At 39.5% G+C, this 18774-nt stretch overlaps 1 protein-coding gene across 9 annotated transcripts in view; it reads left to right on the plus strand.

Moving 5' to 3' along the window:
• Window positions 1–338: 338 nt before the first annotated feature.
• Window positions 339–18774, plus strand: part of DOCK3 (dedicator of cytokinesis 3) — a 578190-nt gene continuing 559754 nt past the window's right edge. For all 9 annotated transcript variants that reach the window (XM_059161016.1, XM_059161023.1, XM_059161018.1 and 6 more), the window contains exon 1: window positions 339–726. In XM_059161016.1, the coding sequence (XP_059016999.1) occupies window positions 339–726 (388 nt within the window). The remainder of the gene's footprint in view (window positions 727–18774) is intronic.

Genomic DNA, 18774 nt, shown 5'->3' on the forward strand with positions numbered 1-18774 from the left:
GGGATGGGTCCGAAGACAGTATCTTTCTTTCTCGGCCCTCCGCTCTCGGACAGGGCTCCCGCGGCAATCTCGGCGTGTCTGGCAGGAGGCACTAGGCACGCAAGCCTCTAGGGGCCTAGGGCCTTCCACCTGCCCAGCCCTCCTCTTCCAGCGCTTGCCGCCGTCGAGGGCGGGGGTCAGCGGAGGAGCCAGGCTTGACCCCCGCGGGGCTGCCCAACCCCTTCTCGCGGATTTCCCTCCGCTGGCGCACGGCAGCGGCGGCGGCGCGTGGGCTCGCGCGCGGGCTCGGGCGGCGCGAGCCCGGGCAGCGCGAGCCCCCGCGCGCCGGGGAGTGGCGCATGCGCGGCCGTCCTGCGAGCCCGCTGAGGCGAGCCGAACCGCGGCGGCGCTGGGAGCCCAGCAGCAGAGCTGTGAGGGACCGAACAGCAGCGCGGGAGCAGCGGCAACGGACAGGTGGAGAGCCCTCGGCCGCGCCGCCAGGAACTGCTGGGCCGCCCGCGGAGCCTCGCGGTCCGGACGTGGCGGCGGCGGCGGCATCCCGGACGGCCTGTGAAGGATGCGCCGCCCACTGCCCCGCGCCGCCTGACCGCCCCCGCTTCGGCTTGCGGTGCGCCACAGCCGGGCCCGCGGCCGTCCCCGCCGCGTTGTTGCCCGGCTGCAGCGCACGCGGGGCCGCGCCCGGCCCGGCCATGTGGACCCCCACGGAGGAGGAGAAATACGGCGTAGGTAGGTGAGGCTCGGATCTGGCCGCAGCGGGGGTCCCGGGGACGCGCCCGTGCTCTCGGCCCTGTGGCGGCCCCGCCTCGATTCGCGTCCGCGCGCCCCCGCCCCTGCCCGCAGGCTGCGCGGCCTCGGCGTGGGGCGAGCGCGGGGCGAGCTCCGGGCGAGCGCTGGGCGGGGGCGGTGCGGGAGGGGCGCGGATTTGGGGGTGGGAGCGGGTCTTGGGGCGTGGGAGGGCGGCAGGGGGCGCTGGCGGCGCGGCCTCGGCAGGTGCGGCCCCGGAGAGGCGGGCAGGGTGGGCTGGGCCCCTGTGGCTGCGTGAGGTTTCTGGTGTGGGGCACAGGGCAGTTTTACCCAAGAAGCCAAATCCTGGGAATCTTGTTTTCTTCGCTTCCAAATCTCAATTTTAATGAGTTTCCGCACCTGAGTTGATGAGCCCGATGACTGTTTATTTTTGGACTGGAGCCTTTCAAATAAAAGGACAAAAAAATGTTGACATCATTTTTCTCCATTTCAAAATTTTGCAGACATTTGACTGCAAATGTTTGCTCTGTTTTAATTTGTTTTGCCTTCAGTATTAGAAATAATTACCTTACAATAGGAAGTGTTTTTGGACATGTGTAAGTGTTAAGTTTAGTATGTATTATGGTCACAGCTTTGTTTAAAAAAACCCAAACCTGTTTTCATGAGATCATTATTTTTCTTAAAATCCTCCTTTTATCCGTTATAAGTGTTAAACTCCTGAAGCTAAAAAATCCTTGTAACATTAAACTTCTGTAAAAATAATATTCAATAATTTAAGGGATTGAATGTCAGTTTTCCTTTTATAATAATGTTGTAACATAATGTGAGTGTTTTGTGGCAATAACATGCTAGAAGAGTTCAGGCACATTGCATTATTGTAAGTCATTTGTCATCTTGTTGGGTTAAAAACAGATTTAAAATGTTGAATGTACAGGTTCCCCTCCCTCCCAAGCTTGTAATGGAAAACTATAGATGGGGAGTCTGTCTAAACATAGACTTTTATTTTCCTTTTTTAACTGCAGTTCAATCAAGATTTAGCTCACAATTTACTACAAAACAACTTTTTAAACTGGTGGTAGTAACAAACACTTAGGAATACCATCAGGCAAGTTATCATGTGAAAATTGAATTTATTTAAATTTAAAGACCTACAGAGAGATATGTGCTGGTAGAAAATCCTGTTTGAAAAGGAAACTTTCAGGAGTTTTTAATAGCTGTGCTATAATGACACGGTAACTTACTAGGATGGATGTGATAAAAGGAGCCCTCCTGTTCGAGTCTCTGTTGAGAAGGAATTGGGAAATGATATAAAGAGCTGGGATTCACCTCTGAGGACATTTTAGAGAATTCTCTAAATACTATATAGATTCCATGAAATGAAGAGTTGATGGTTTATTTTATCCATATCTTGCTTTTAGGGCTGCTGGGTTAGAATAACAAATAATTGATGTGAAAGTGGTCAACTGTTCAGTGGCACCTAAGTGATGATTTCCTTTGGAGAAAAACCCTTGAGTAGGGAGTTAGCCAAATTCTGAGTCCTGGCTTCTCTTTAATGGTGTTGTGGGCAAGTTATTTAACATCATTTTCTTAATGTTGTAAGTGGGGGGTAATATTTACCTACAGGGTTGTGAAAATCAAATGAGAGCATACCAAGTGCTTAGTAAGTGTTAATTTCTTCTTTTCCCTTTAGTACTTAAAGTAATAATAACACTAGGTATTTCCTCTGATGTGTTCTTAGAAGGAGGCAGTGCAAGGTAATCAAGATAGGCATATATGAATCTCAGAGTGCTAGGATTTGGTGTGTTATTTAATCAGAAAGATGGAATGAAATTCTTGAATTCTTAGGACCATGAGTTTAGCTTTAGAAAAATAGTTATTTCCTGGGAAGGGGGCACAGTATTGGGCACAGGTGCTTGGTAAATGAGAGAGACAGTTATTCTGAAGACATTAACAGCTGTGATTTAGTGTAATTTAGATGCCTTTGCTGCCAAACAAGGCATCTCTTTTTTCTATTTACCTCACAGCTTTATTCTACTGTCCCTTCCTCAGTTATGATCTGAAAGATTGTTCAAAACTCAGGGTGCATCTCTTTCCATAAACATGTTAGGGCTACACTTCTAGGCCTTTTATCTAATAAAATCCATTTCAGCCTATAAAGTAGCTTAAATATTATACTTACAATAAGAAAAACAGTGAATCAAAAATAGTATGCTAGCTGCATTATTTAATTGCTATCTTGAAAATCTATGATTATTATTCCTATGAGAAAATATTTTGAGTTTCAGCTTTGATTTTTATGAGCAGCTTGGAGCGCAGGTTTCTTTCTTTTTTTTTTTTTTAAATTTCTTTTCAGCATAACAGTATTCATTGTTTTTGCACCACACCCAGTGGGAGCACAGGTTTCTATCTCTGCTTGCTAATCCATATTCCTTATAGCAGGGAGGGAAAACTTGTACCTACTTCCTACCAGTTTGGAGAAACTGCTTGGATGTTAGTGAGGGAAGGAGTCCCTTATTGCAGCAGTACAAAGGAGTTTTATTTTTCCTTACTGCAGCTGTTCATCTGTATTTGACATTGGTAAGGTGTTTGAGATCCTGTAGAAATATCTTACTAGTTTTAAATTTTTGTAAATGTAGGAATTCTGTACAACGTTTTCAAATTATATGATATCCACTTAGAACTAGGTGATATTTGGGCTTCCATTTTCATTGTAATATTCTGTGGTTAACTTTAGGTGAAGGGGAGAAAACTGTCCTTTTTTGAGGTTTAGTCATGGCCAGTCAGTGTGCTGCTAGGGATTCTCAGGTTATACCATGTAGATTCCTAGAGCAGTTCTAATGTTATCTTCATCGTACAGTTGAAGAAACTGGATTTTAGAAGTTATTAGTGCTTTTTTGCCCTTCAACAATTGAATATTCTCCTTAGTTTTCTTCCTCTGCAATATTTTCTGATATACTTGAATCTCTTGCTATCCTTCTTTCGTATTAAAGGGGCTGTTTTGTTGTTGTTGTTGTTTTTTCCTGAACCTGTAAGCCCAAATTCTGACTCCTTATGTCTCTTTCTTTCTGAGGTTCTCTGATCTCTTGTTCCCATGAATGCTTGGGAAGCCCTTTGTCTTTCCATTCTTTATTTTACATTTCCAAGAAGCTTCCTGTACTAAAGTGCATTAGGTGAGAACAGTCCAACTATTTTTGTGAAACACTTGTCTTTTCCCATATCGGTGGCACCCAAACTACTAAATATAGAAACCAAAGACCAAGAAAATACTTTTCTCATTCTCTAACTGCAGAAGCAGTAGCAGTAGCAGCAGCAAACACCAGTAACAAATAAAACACGAATGTTTATAATTAACTTCTAAAATAGTATAGCAACAAAAGTTTGAATACATTTTTACTAGCTTGGCATTCTAGGAGTGGAATCTTGCCTCAGGTCATCATCTTATTTATTTTATTGTCATAAGGTAAATTTTTTTTTAAAATCTCTCAGAGCATTGGTTACTGATTTTCTAATCCACACTTGGTAAACCATGACAGTTTTTCCTTATTACCAACCAGAATACCTTGTATTTTAGTTTTGCAATGTTTTATTTGCTTGTTTATTAATTAAAAAAAGGATTTATTTATGTTATATTTATTTTTATCTAATTTAAACAGTATTTCATATTTTCTGCTTTTTACCAGATTTTTCCCAGGTGAAAAAAAAGCATTAAAAAAAAAAAAAAAGCCTTGAGTCCTTAAAAGAAATTTACCTTGTAAGGATCCTGTAGTGCAGAGGCAGTTGACGGTAGGGAGGGAATAGGTCGATGAAACCCAACTGGCAAGAACCAGTGATCACAAATTTCAGTAAATCTACTGGTAAATAGGCTAAAACTCACTGAACTAGTGTGAGGGCTGTGGGCTTTTTAGTTACTTGTTCCATGAGGCAGTCCCAGTCTTTAAAGCCTCCAAAAAGGCCACATACTTCTCAGAGGTAAAGGCATCCACTAGGGCAGAGAAGATGTGATATACCCAGGGCTCTATTTTGTCCTGAAAAGTGAGGATGTGCTTGATGTTTAATGATTGGGTTTTAGTGTTTACAGGGAACTTCCAAATCATGATTCTACTTGAGCCTTACACCGTAATACCCTCATTTTAAAACTGATGAGAAAAACTTTAGCTGAGAGAAGTTAGGTGACAGATCTAAGGAACTTATGCCAGTAAGTGCTGAGTTGAGATTTGAACTGATGATTTTGGGATTCTAAGCCACAGCTTCTTTGATTACATCATGTTGCTTTGGAAAGGAATTTGTCAGTAGTGTATGTCTTTGGCTCAAAAGATAAGGCATTCTATATAGACTTTTCAATTTAAATTGGATAGTTATACTTAAGGAATTTTTTAATATTAAACATTTATACAAGATGACATGGTTTTATTGTTCTGCTTCTGATTGTAATGATTTACATTGATAATGATAGTGGACATTCAGGGCATGATGAGTCAGAAGGCAGGGTTTTTTTTTTCATGTTCAGTTAGCCAACATATAGTACATCATCAGTTTTTGAGGTAGTGTTTTAATGATTCATCAGTTACATACAATATCCAGTCCTCATCACAACAGAAGGCAGGTTTCTGTTTATTTATTTTTGTTATTTTTAAAATTTGAACAGCTTTATTGAGGTATAGTTGATAGGCAAAAAAAAGCTCATATTTTTTTAAATGAGCTTTGATTCATTGATTTTGTTATGTTAATTGTACATCATTAGTTTTTGATGTAGAAGACAGGTTTTTAAACCGTCTGTTGGATTGTGTTGTCTTTTCTTAAAACAGTTGAGAGGAAAGTTGAATTTAGCAAATGTTTTTTTTTAAAGATTTTATTTATGTATTTGACATACAGAGATCACTAGTAGGCAGAGAGAGAGGGGAGGAAGCAGGCTCCCCGCTGAGCAGAGAGCCCAATGTGGGGCTCGATCCCAGGACTCTGGGATCATGACCTGAGCTGAAGGCAGAGGCTTTAACGCACTGAGCCACCCAGGCGCCCCAGCAACTATTTTTTGAGTGCCTTCTCAAACCAAGAGGTCTTTGTTTTGGCCTGTCATTCTGTAAAGCAAACAGGAAATAACCAATAGGAAATTATTAACATTTTTAATAGAAAAGTCATTATGCAACTACAGAAGTAGTCTATTCAGATGTTACAGTTCATTTTATCATGCAGTATTGTAAGAGAATGTGCTTTAGAAACAGTAAGCTAAATTATAAACATGATACTTTTTTAAAAAAAGATTTTATTTATTTATTTGACAGAGAGAGATCATAAGTAGGCAGAGAGAGAGGGGGAAGCAGGCTCCCCGCTGAGCAGAGAGCCCAATGTGGGGCTCCATCCCAGGACCCTGAGATCATGACCTGAGCTGAAGGCAGAGGCGTAACCCACTGAGCCACCAAGCTGCCCCTTTATTCTTTTTTTAAAAAAAAGATTTTATTTATTTGCTTGACAGAGAGAGAGAGATATCACAAGTAGGCAGAGAGGCAGGCAGAGAGGGGGGAAGCAGGCTCTCTGCTGAGCAGAGTCTGATGAGGGGCTTGATCCCAGGGCCCTGAGATCATGAGTTGAGCCAAAGGAAGAGGCTTAACCCACTGAGCTACCCAGGTGCCCCGTGTGTCTTTATTCTTGACGATGAGAATGATCTGAAATTATTCCCAATGTGTAAGAATTATTGGATATGCTATATTAGGATTTTAATTCTGGTGTTATGCTTTTATTCTAATGAACAAACCTGTTTATGATTATGCTCTTGACTCTTGCATAACCCCTCTTGACAGATTTTGTATGGAAAGGCAAGATTTTTTCACATAAAGCCTCTAGGAACTTAAAACATTTTTCGTAAATACTTTGCCAAATTATTTTAGCTGTGGTCCAGATTCTTGCGGTTGATTTGCTATATCACACATTAGGATATTCTAGTAGAGATAATTACTGTGTTGGGAAATGTCATTCAGAAGTTTCCTGTTTTCCTACTTTTCTGCAATGAAATAAAATCCCAACCTCCTGCTTCCATCTGTTTCTCCTTCTCTCTTCAAAACTCATTCATAGCTCTTACTCACTGGTGAGTGAGAAACAAAATGGATGGAAGAATTAGTGTATGATGAATGCAGAACTTTATATTATAGACAGTATATCTCAGACCGATGTGCATTTGGCTTTTATTCAGGTAATCATCTAGTGACAATGCCCTCACCATTTTTTGGGACAGCCCATTTTATTATTTAGACAGGTATGATTTGAACATTCTTTCTTATTTAATAGGCTCCCTGTAATTTCTCGTAAGTCCATGTTCTGTGTCTACATTTAAGTAATTTGCTTTATAGCCTTTCAGTAATTCATAGCACTTTAGAATCAGCACTTTAGATCCTTATGTAAAGGATCTTAAAGATACTTGGTTTAAACATTGAGATACCACCTTACACCAGTTAGAATGGCCAAAATTAAAAAGACAGTAAATAACGTGCATTGAAGAGGATGTGGAGAAAGGGGAACCCTCTTACTCTGTTGGTAGGAATGCAAGTTGGTACAGCCACTTTGGAAAACAGTGTGGAGATTCCTTAAGAAATTAAAAATAGAGCTTTCCTATGGCCCTACAATTGCACTACTGGGTATTTACCCCAAAGATACAGATGTTGTGAAAAGAAGGGCCATCTGTACCCCCATGTTCATAGCAGCAATGGCCACAGTTGCCAAACTGTGGAAAGAACCAAGATGCCCTTCAATGGACGAATGGATAAGGAAGATGTGGTCCATATGCACTATGGAGTATTATGCCTCCATCAGAAAGGATGAATACCCAATTTTTCTATCAACATGGACAGGACTGGAAGAGATTTTGGTGAGTAAAATAAGTCAAGCAGAGAGAGTCAATTATCATATGGTTTCACTTATTTGTGGAGCATAACAAATAACATGGAGGACATGGGGAGATGGAGAGGAGAAGGGAGTTGAGGGAAATTGGAGAGGGAGATAAACCACGAGAGACTAGGGACTCTGAAAAACAATCTGAGGGTTTTGAAGGGGCGGGAGGTGGGAGTCTAGGTGAGCCTGGTGGTGGGTGTTATGGAGGACATGTATTGCATGGAACACTGGGTGTGGTACATAAACAATGAATTCTGGTACACTGGGGGAGCCCGTGTGGCTCAGTGGGTTAAAGCCTCTGCCTTCGGCTTAGGTCATGATCCCAGAGCCCTGGGTTAGAGCCCCACATCGGGCTCTTTGCTGAGTGGGAGCCTGCCTCCCCCCTCTTTCTCTATGCTTGCCTCTCTGCCTACTTGTGATCTCTATCAAATAAATAAATTAAAAAAAGAAAGATACAAGGTTTAAGGCTTTAGAACTGAGTAAGTCTAGTTGGAATAGCTAACATTCATTAAGTGTTTACTACGTGCCCAGAACTTTCATATTATGGCTCAGATTTGCTTTTTTCAACCTCATCTGCAGTCCTGCTTGTACTTTACACTTTAGCCAAACTGAACTTTCTCCAAGTCTTTCTGTCTTGAATTAATTATACCAGTGCTGCCATGTGCCAGAACTATTTGCCACCTATTAAACACTTTTTGTTGTTTACTACATCATGTCTTACTCATGTTATTCCTTTTATGTAGGGTCCTTTTCCTTCTCCATGTCTCATATTTTTTCTTGCCTAGTGAGGCTTCTTTCATATATAGTTGTCTTTGTAAATCTTTTTCTAGACCCTTGACCTTCTCTTTCTCTGACCAGATAGATTTTATTCTTTTAAATTCATGAAACTTTGTACCTTGCAGTGGTATATTTATTTTGTCCTCTTCTTATAGACTAATGTCTTTCTAACTTTTGACTATGTTCTGCAATAAGAAATACATTTAAAATTGCTATCTCTTTTGTTTTTATGTATATCTACATATAAGTATACATACATACATGTATATGAAAAAGTTAAAGTTTGATGATACAAGATTGTGTACTTTGTATAGTGTACTCTGATATTTTCTATTCATTTCTACTTCATTAAGAAATATTGGTGGCAATTCAATGGATTTTGTGACCCCCGGTTGAAAAAATACTGATTTAGGCTACAAACTCTTCTAAGTAGGGATCATGCCATATTTATATTTGTATTTTTGGCAGATATAATTCAGTGCCAGGCATGTAGAAGGTTTTAAACATATATTTGTAGTATTGAATGGAATGTTTTAAATTAATGTGGCACAAAGCCTAATCTTCCTAGGCTTTTGGCTACCATTTCACACTAATTATTCATATTGAAGTTATAGTAATTAAACTCTAGGTTTTATTTTACATGAACTAAAGTCAAGCTAGATCTCTTCAATCCCAAACTTCTATGATTGATGAGAATCATAAATCTAAAATTCTAATTTCATTTTATAAAGATTTTGTATTTTATTTCCACTACATTTCATCAGGGGGAGCATATTTGATTTGACCCTGTTGGTTCTAAGTTGGTGGGGGGCTAGATGTATTTGGCTCAGCAGTTGAACCTGTCAGATCTTTTTGAAGCTTGAGTTTTTGATTCCACATACTACCTTTTCTTTGAACCTTTATATACACAATTGATAAACTTGTCTTCTTTTTCCAAGTGGCTGATAAAAGTGTTAAACAGAATCAGAAAAAATTTTATGATCTAGTGGGAAGTGTCTAGTTTACAGACAAATAGATTTTGCCATGTTGTGTTCTGAACACAAATTATCTGGGTGACCCCTGAACGTGTTATGAAATTGCCAGCTGTTGTTACCTTTGTGAACCTGATAGTGTTTGGGGTTAGGGTAGGCTCTATAGCCAAGGAGGAAAGATGTTGCTAAGAGGTATGTGTGGCTGTACTTTTAAGTGTGGAGGACAAGGAAATTTTAGAATTAGAAAGATGCTTTTTTTTTTTTTTGCCCCCAATGTGTGGTTTTTATTTTTTAATATTTATTTTAATTTAAGCCATGGGTGACCAAAACGGAATTGATTAGGGCCGAAAACGACCAGAGATCATGTTTTCAATATTAGGGAAGAGCTGAAAGCTACCAGGGATGAGCTTCACAATGCTCTCAATGAGTTCCAATCTAATCTAAATTCTCTCAACGCTAGAGTAACTGAGACAGAAGATAGAAGTAGTGATCTGGAGGACAGATAGAAAGGATCAGGAGGAAGCCTGGAACAAATAGCTTAGAAGCCACAAAAACAGAATCAGGGAAATAAATGATGCCATGAAACGTTCCAATGTCAGAATTATTGGAATCCCTGAAGGGGAGGAGAAAGAAAAAAGTCTAGAAGATATAGTGGAACAAGTTCTTCATGAAAAATTTCCAAATCTTGTGAATGGAACCAGCGTTCATGTACTAGAGAGGCCGAAAGGTTCCCCCCCAAGATTACAGATTCTCGAAAGTCCTCAAGACACCTAATAGTAAGAATGAAGAATTATAATTGTGGGCAGAACCTCTTGAAAGCAGCTAGGACAAAGAAGATCCTTACGTACAGAGGAAAGCCCATCAGAATAACGTCAGACCTGTCCACAGAGACCTGGCTAGCCAGAAAGGGCTGGCAAGATATATTCAGGGCACTGAATGAGAAGAACATGCAGCCAAGAATACTTTATCCAGCAAGACTGACATTCAAAATGAATGGAGACATAAAGAGTTTCCAGGACCGGCAAGGCTTAAAAGACTATGCAACCACCAAGCCGATACTGCAGGAAATATTAAGGGGGCTTCTTTAAAGGAGGAAAAAACCCAAGAATAGCATTGAAAAGAAATATAGAGACAATCTACAGAAAGAAAGACTTCAAAGGTAACACGATGTCAATAAAAACATATCTATCAATAATCACCCTCAATGTGAATGGCCTAAATGCTCCCATAAAACGGTACAGAGTTGCAGACTGGATAAAACGACAGGACCCATTCATATGTTGTCTACAAGAGACCCATTTTGAACCTAAAGATACACTCAGACTGAAAGTGAAGGGATGGAGAAGCATCTTTCATGCCAGTGGGCCTCAAAAGAAGGCTGGGGTAGCGATTCTCGTATCAGACAAATTAGATTTTAAACTAAAGACTGTAGTCAGAGATACAGAAGGACACTACATCATTCTTAAAGGGACTATCCACCAAGATGATCTAACAGTTGTAAATATCTATGCCCCCAATATGGGAGCAGCCAATTACTTAAGAAAACTGTTAATCAAGATAAAGAGTCATATTGATATGAATACACTAATCGTTGGAGATCTTAACATGCCTCTCTCAGAAATAGACAGATCATCGAAGCAGAAAATCAATAAAGAAACAAGAGCATTGAATGACACATTGGACCAGATGGACCTCATAGATATATACAGAACATTCCACCCTAAAACAACAGAATACTCATTCTTCTCAAGTGCACATGGAACCTTCTCAAGAATAGACCACATACTGGGTCACAAATCAGGACTCAACCGATACCAAAAGACTGAGAGGATTCCATGCACATTCTCAGATCACAATGCTTTGAAACTGGAGCTCAATCACAAGGAAAAGTTCAGAAGGAACTCAAACACCTGGAAGCTAAATACCACCTTCCTTAAGAATGCTTGGATCAACCAGGAGATCAAGGAAGAACTGAAACAATTCATGGAAACCAATGACAATGGAGACACTTTGATCCAAAACCTATGGGATACAGCAAAGGCAGTCCTAAGGGGGAAATACATAGCCATCCAAGCCTCCCTCAAAAAAACTGAAAAATCCAGAACACAGCCGCTGTCTCTACACCTTATAGAACTGGAGAATCAACAACAAATCAAACCAACTCCACACATAAGAAGGGAAATAAGATTAGAGCTGAGATCGATGAGGTAGAAACCAGAGATACAGCAGAACGTATCAATGAAACTAGAAGCTGGTTTTTTGAAAGAATCAATAAGATCGATAAACCATTGGCCACACTAACCCAAAAGAAAAGAGAGAAAGCCCCAATTCATAAAATTATGAATGAAAAGGGAGAGATCACAACTAACACCAAGGAAGTAGAAACAATCATCAGAAGTTATTATCAACAGTTATATGCCAATAAGCTAAGCAACCTAGATGAAATGGATGCATTCCTGGAAAACTATAAACTCCCAAAATTGAACCAGGAAGAAATTGACAACCTGAATACACCAATATCTAGTAACGAGATTGAAGCAGTGATCAAAAACCTCCCAAAAAACAAGAGCCCAGGACCTGATGGATTCCCTGGGAAATTCTACCAAACTTTCTAAGAAGAAATAACACCTATTCTCCTGAAGCTTTTTTAAAAAAATTGAAGCAGAAGGAAAACTTCCTGACTCTTTCTATGAAGCCAGCATTACCCTGATCCCCAAAGACCCTACCAAAAAGGAGAATTTCAGACCAATATCACTGATGAATATGGATGCTAAGATTCTCAACAAGATCCTAGCCAACAGGATCCAACAGCACATTAAAAAGATTATCCACCATGACCAGGTGGGATTCATCCCTGGGCTACAAGGATGGTTCAACATTCACAAATCAATCAATGTGATAGAACAAATTAATAAGAGAAGAGAGAAGAACCACATGGTCCTCTCAATTGATGCAGAAAAAGCATTTGACAAAATCCAGCATCTGTTCCTGATTAAAACGCTTCAAAGTATAGGGATAGAGGGAACATTCCTGAATTTCATCAAATCTATCTATGAAAGACCCACAGCAAATATAATCTTCAATGGGGAAAAGCTTGCGTCCTTCTTGTTGAGATCAGGAACACGACAAGGATGCCCACTCTCACCACTCTTGTTCAACATAGTATTAGAAGTCCTAGCAACAGCAATCAGACAACAAAGAGAAATAAAAGGTATCCAAATTGGTAATGAAGAAGTCAAACTCTCTCTTTGCAGATGACATGATTCTTTATATGGAAAACTCATTCCTTTTTTTAAAATTTAAGATTTTATTTATTTAATAGAGACAGCAAGAAAGGGAATGCAAGCAGGGGCAATGGGAGAGGGAGAAACAGGCTTCCTGCTGAGTAGGGAGCCCGACGTGGGGCTTGATTCCAGCACCCTGGGATCATGACCTGAACCAAAGGCAGATGTTTAATGACTGAGCCACCCAGGCACCCTTTCTGCCCATTTCTTGATTGGATTATTTGTTCTTTGGGTGTTGAATTTGATAAGTTCTTTATAGATTTTGGATACTAGCCCTTTATCTGATATGTCATTTGCAAATATCTTCTCTCATTCCGTTAGTTGTCTTTTGGTTTTGATGACTCTTTCCCTTGCTGTGCAGAAGCTTTTGATCTTGATGAAGTCCCAATAGTTCATGTATTCCCTGGCTTCCCTTGCCTTTGGCGATGTTTCTAGGAAGGAGCTGCTATGTCTGAGGTTGAAGAGGTTGCTGCCTGTGTTCTCCCCAAGGATTTTTTTTTTTTAAATTTCAAGCATAACAGTATTCATTATTTTTGCACCACACCCAGTGCTCCATGCAATCCGTGCCCTCTATGATACCCACCACCTGGTACCCCAACCTCCCACACCCCCCGCCACTTTAAAACCCTCAGATTGTTTTTCAGAGTCCATAGTCTCTCATGGTTCACCTCCCTTTCCAATTTCCCCCAACTCCCTTCTCCTCTCTATCTCCCCATGTCTCCTCAAGGATTTTGATGGATTCCTATCTCACATTGAGGTCTTTCATCCATTTTGAGTCTGTTTTTGGGTGTGCTGTAAGGAAATGGTCCAGTTTCATTCTTCTGCATGTGGCTGTCCAATTTTCCCAGCACCATTTGTTGAAGAGACTGCTTTTTTTCCATTGGGCATTCTTTCCTGCTTTTTCAAAGATTAGTTGAGGGTCCATTTTTGGTTTCTTGATTCTGATCCATTGATCTTGTTGTCTGTTTTTGTGCCCATACCATACTGTCTTTTTATTTTAATTTATTTTTTATTTATTTTCAGCATAACAGTATTCATTACTTTTGCAACACACCCAGTGCTTCATGCAATCCGTGCCCTCTCTAATACACACCACCTGGTACCCCGACCTCCCACCCCTGCCCCTTCAGAACCCTCAGATTGTTTTTCAGAGTCCATAGTCTCTCTGGTTAGCGTCCCCTTCCATTTCTCCCAACTCCCTTCTCCTCTCCATCTCCCCATGTCCTCCTTGCTATTTGTTATGCTCCACAAATAAGTGAAACCATATGATACTTGACTCTCTCTGCTTGACTTATTTCACTCAGCATAATCTCTTCCACTCCCATCCATGTTGCTACAAAAGTTGGGTATTCATCCTTTCTGATGGAGGCATAATACTCCATAATGCATATGGACCACATTTTCCTTATCCATTTGTCCACTAAAGGGCATCTTGGTTCTTTCCACAGTTTGGCGACCATGGCCATTGCTGCTATAAACATGGGGGTACAGATGGCCCTTCTTTTCACGACATCTGTATCTTTGGGGTAAATACCCAGGAGTGCAATGGCAGGGTCATAGGGAAGTTCTATTTTCAATTTCTTGAGGAATCTCCACACTGTTCTCCAAAGAGGCTGCACCAGCTTGCATTCCCACCAACAGTGTAAGAGGGTTCCCCTTTCTCTACATCCCCTCCAACACATGTTGTTTCCTGTCTTGCTAATTTGGGCCATTCTAACTGGTGTAAGGTGGTATCTCAGTGTGGTTTTAATTTGAATCTCCCTGATGGCTAGTGATGATGAACATTTTTTCATGTGTCTGATAGCCATTGTCTTCATTGGAGAAGTGTCTGTTCATATCTTCTGCCCATTTTTTGATATAATTGTCTGTTTTGTGTGTGTTGAGTTTGAGGAGTTCATTATAGATCCTGGATATCAACCTTTTGTCTGTACTGTCATTTGCAAATATCTTCTCCCATTCCGTGGGTTGCCTCTTTGTTTTCTTGACTGTTTCCTTGGCTGTGCAGAAAGTTTTGATTTTGATGAAGTCCCAAAAGTTTATTTTCGCTGTTGCTTCCTTTGACTTTGGAGACATATCTTGAAAGAAGTTGGTGTGGCTGATATCGAAGAGATTACTGCCTATGTTCTCCTCTAGGATTCTGATGGATTCCTGTCTCACATTGAGGTCTTTTATCCATTTTTAGTTTATCTTTGTGTACAGTGTAAGAGAATGGTCGAGTTTCATTCTTCTACATATAGCTGTCCAGTTTTCCCAGCACCATTTATTGGAGACTGTCTTTTTTCCACTGTATATTATTTCCTGTTTTGTCGAAGATTAATTGACCATAGAGTTGAGGGTCCATATCTGGGCTCTCTACTCTGTTCCACTGGTCTATGTGTCTGTTTTTATGGCAGTACCATGCTGTCTTGGTGATCACAGCTTTGTAATAGAGCTTGAAGTGTGGAATTGGGATGGCACCAGCTTTGGTTTTCTTTTTCAACATTCCTCTGGCTATTTGAGGTCTTTTCTGGTTCCATATAAATTTTAGGATTATTATATTTATTTGAAAAAGAATGGAAAAGAACAGGCATTAATTCTTCTTTGAATGTTTTGTAGAATCCCCCTGGGGAGCCAACTGGTCCTGGGCTCTTGTTTGTTGAGCTATTTTTGATGACTGCTTCAGTCTTCTTGCTGGTTATGGGTCTGTTCAGGTTTTCTATTTCTTCCTGGTTCAGTTTTGGTGGTTTATATGTCTCTAGGAATGCATCCATTTCTTCCAGATGGTCTAATTTGCTGGCATATGGTTGCTTGTAATATGTGCTTATAATTGTTTGTATTTCTTTGGTGTTGGTTGTGATCTTTCCTCTTTCATTCATGATTTTATTAATTTGGGTCCTTTCTCTTTTCTTTTTGATAAGCTGGCCAGGGGTTTATCAGTCTTAATTCTTTCAGAGAAGCAGCTCCTTGTTTCGTTGATTTGTTTTACTGTTCTTTTGGTTTCTATTTGATTGATTTCTGCTCTGACCTTAATTATAGCGCTTTTCCTGCTGGGTTTAGGCTTTCTTTGCTGTCCTTTTTCTAGCTGCTGTAGGTGTAGGGTTAGGTTGTGTATTTGAGGACTTTCTTGTTTCTTGAGAAAGACTTGTATTGCTATATACTTTCCTCTCAGGATCGTCTTTGCTGTGTCCCAAAGATTTTGAAGAGTTGTGTTTTCATTTTCATTTGTTTCCATGAATTTTTTCAATTCTTCTTTAATTTCCTGTTGACCCATTCATTCTTCCGTAGGATGCTCTTTGGCCTCCATGTATTTGAGTTCTTTCCAACTTTCCTTTTGTGATTGAGTTCTAGTTTCAGAGCATTGTGGTCTGAAAGTAGGCAGGGAATGATCCCAGTCTTTTGGTACTGGTTGAGACCTGATTTGTGACCCAGGATGTGATCTATTCTGGAGAATGTTCCATGTGCACTAGCACTAGAGAAGAATGTGTATTCTTGTGTTTTGGGATGGAATGTTCTGAATGTATCTGTGAAGTCCATCTGGTCCAGTGTGTCATTTAAAACCTTTATTTCCTTGTTGATCTTATGTTTAGATTATCTTTCCATTTCAGTGGTCCCCGACTACTATTTTATTATTGTCGATGTGTGTCTTTGATATTGTTATTGATTGGCTTTTATTATTGGCTTCTTCCGTGTTAGGGGCATAGATAAAATTGTTAGATCTTATTGTTGGATGTACCCTTTAAGTGTGATATAGTGTTCTTCCTCATGTTTTACTATAGTCTTGGGTTTAAAGTCTAATTTGTCTGATACAATGATTGCCCACCCCCCCACAGCTTTCTTTTGATGTCCATTAGCATGGTAAATTGTTTTCCATCTCCTCACTTTAAATCTGGAGGTGTCTTTGGTTCTAAAATAACAGCCTGTTGATGGGTCTTTTTTAAAAAAAATCCATCCTGATACTGTGTATTTTTTTTTTTTTTTTGGGCATATTTAGCCCATTGGTGTTCAGGATAACTATTGAAAGATACAAATTTAGTGCCAGTATATTGCCTGTAAGGTGACTGTTACTGCATATTGTGTCTGTTCCTTTCTGGTTTGTGTTGCTTTTAGTCTCTCTCTTTGCTTAGAAGACCCCTTTCAATATTTCCTGTAGGGCTGGTTTGGTGTTTGCAAATTCTTAGTTTTTGTTTGTCCTAGAAGCTTTTTATCTCTCCTTCCATTTTCAGTGAGAGCTTAGATGGGTATAGTATTCCTGAGTGCATATTTTTCTTGTTTAGTGCTCTGAATCTATCATGCCTGTCCTTTCTGGCCTGCCAGATCTCTCTGGATAGGTCTGCTGCCAATCTCATATTTCTATCTTTGTAGGTTACAGAGCTCTTGTCCAGAGCCACTTTTAGGATTTTCTCTTTGTCTCTGATACTTAAATTCTATCATTAGATGGTGGAGTGTTGACCTACTTTTTTTGATTTTGAGGGGGGTTCTCTGTGCCTCCTGAATTTTGATACCTGTTTCCTTTTCCAAATAAGGGAAGTTCTCTGCCTTAATTTGCTTCAGTATACCTTCTGCCCCTCTCTTTTTTCTTCTTTTGTGATCTCAATTATTCTAATATTCTTTCATCTTATGCTATTACTTATGTCTTGAATTCTACCCCAGCCCCTGATCCAGTAGTTGTTTATTTCTCTTTTTCTCAGCTTCTTTATTCTCCATTATTTGGTCTTCTATATCACCAATTCTCTCTTGTGCCTCATTTAACCTATCAGTTAGAATCTCCATTTTTTATTGTACCTCATTAATAACATTTTTGATTTTGACTTGGTTAGATTTTAGTTCTTTTATTTCTCCAGAAAGGGATTCTCTAGTGTCCTCTATGCTTTTTTCAAGCCCAGCTACTGTCTTTATAACTGTCATTCTGAGCTCTGGTTCTGACATGTAACTAATGTTCATATTGATTAAGTCCCTAGTTTACAAGAGGTACTGCCTCTTGTTGTTGTTGTTGTTGTTGTTTTTGAGATGAGTTTTTCCATTTTGTGTTTTCATCCAGAGAAGAATAGATGAATGAGAGAAGAAAATGCTGAAAGGGTAACAATGTTCCCAGAAAACTATACACTAAACAGATCAGAAGAGAACCAAAGCCCAGGGGGAAAGGAAAGGGGGAAAAAAAGACAAAAAAGAAAAAAGAATATGATCAGGCTAGTGAATAGAACAGAGCCACACACTAGATTCTGGGTGTATTTTGGTCGGTTAGATGAAACTGTCTCCCGAAATTTTAAAGAAAGAAAAAAAAATATATATGTATATATACATATATATATATATATATATATATATATATATATATATATATATGTAAATATGATGAAGTGATGGAATATGACTATAAAGATACAAATTAAAAAAGATTTAAAAAAAAGGAATTATTGGGGCACCTGTATGGCTCAGGCGGTTAAAGCCTCTGCCTTCGGTTCTGGTCCTGATCCCAGGGTCTTGGGACTGAGCCCCACATTGGGCTCTCTGCTCAGCAGGGTGCCTGCTTCCCCCCCCCGCCTTTCTGCTTACTTGTGATCTATGTCTGTCAAATAAATAAATAAACTCTTAACAAAAGGAATTATTAAAAATTTGGTTGAAAAAAGAGAGAAAAAAATAAAAAAAAATAAAGGAGAGAAAGTGATCAGGCAGGAGACTAGAACAATGCCATACACTAGATTTAGGATATATTTTGTTCTATCAGAAGAAACTGTATCCCAGAATTTGAAAGAGGGAAAGGCTCATAGATATACAGAAAACATTGTTAAATTCAGTGAAGGGTTAGAATACGATGGTAAAAATGAAAAGCAAAAACAATGAATACTGTTACGCTGAAAATAAATAAAAAAAAAGAAAGTTAAAAAAAGATTTTAAAAAAGGAATCGATACAATAAAATGTTGGTTGAAAAAAAATTAATAGAGAAATAATTTAATGCATATAACACCCAAAAGATTAGTGTCCTTAATTTATAAAGCATTCTTATGAATCAGTAAAAATTTATTACTCTTTTGGGGTTCACACACTTCTACTATAGTAACATTCATTTAAGAGCTATAATTATATACTCCTATAATAATTTTTTTTTCTGCTGAAAGAAAAAAAATATAAAGGAAAGAAA

Source organism: Mustela lutreola, chromosome 2 (genome assembly GCF_030435805.1).
Source record: "Mustela lutreola isolate mMusLut2 chromosome 2, mMusLut2.pri, whole genome shotgun sequence".
NCBI classification, from domain to species: Eukaryota; Metazoa; Chordata; class Mammalia; order Carnivora; family Mustelidae; genus Mustela; species Mustela lutreola.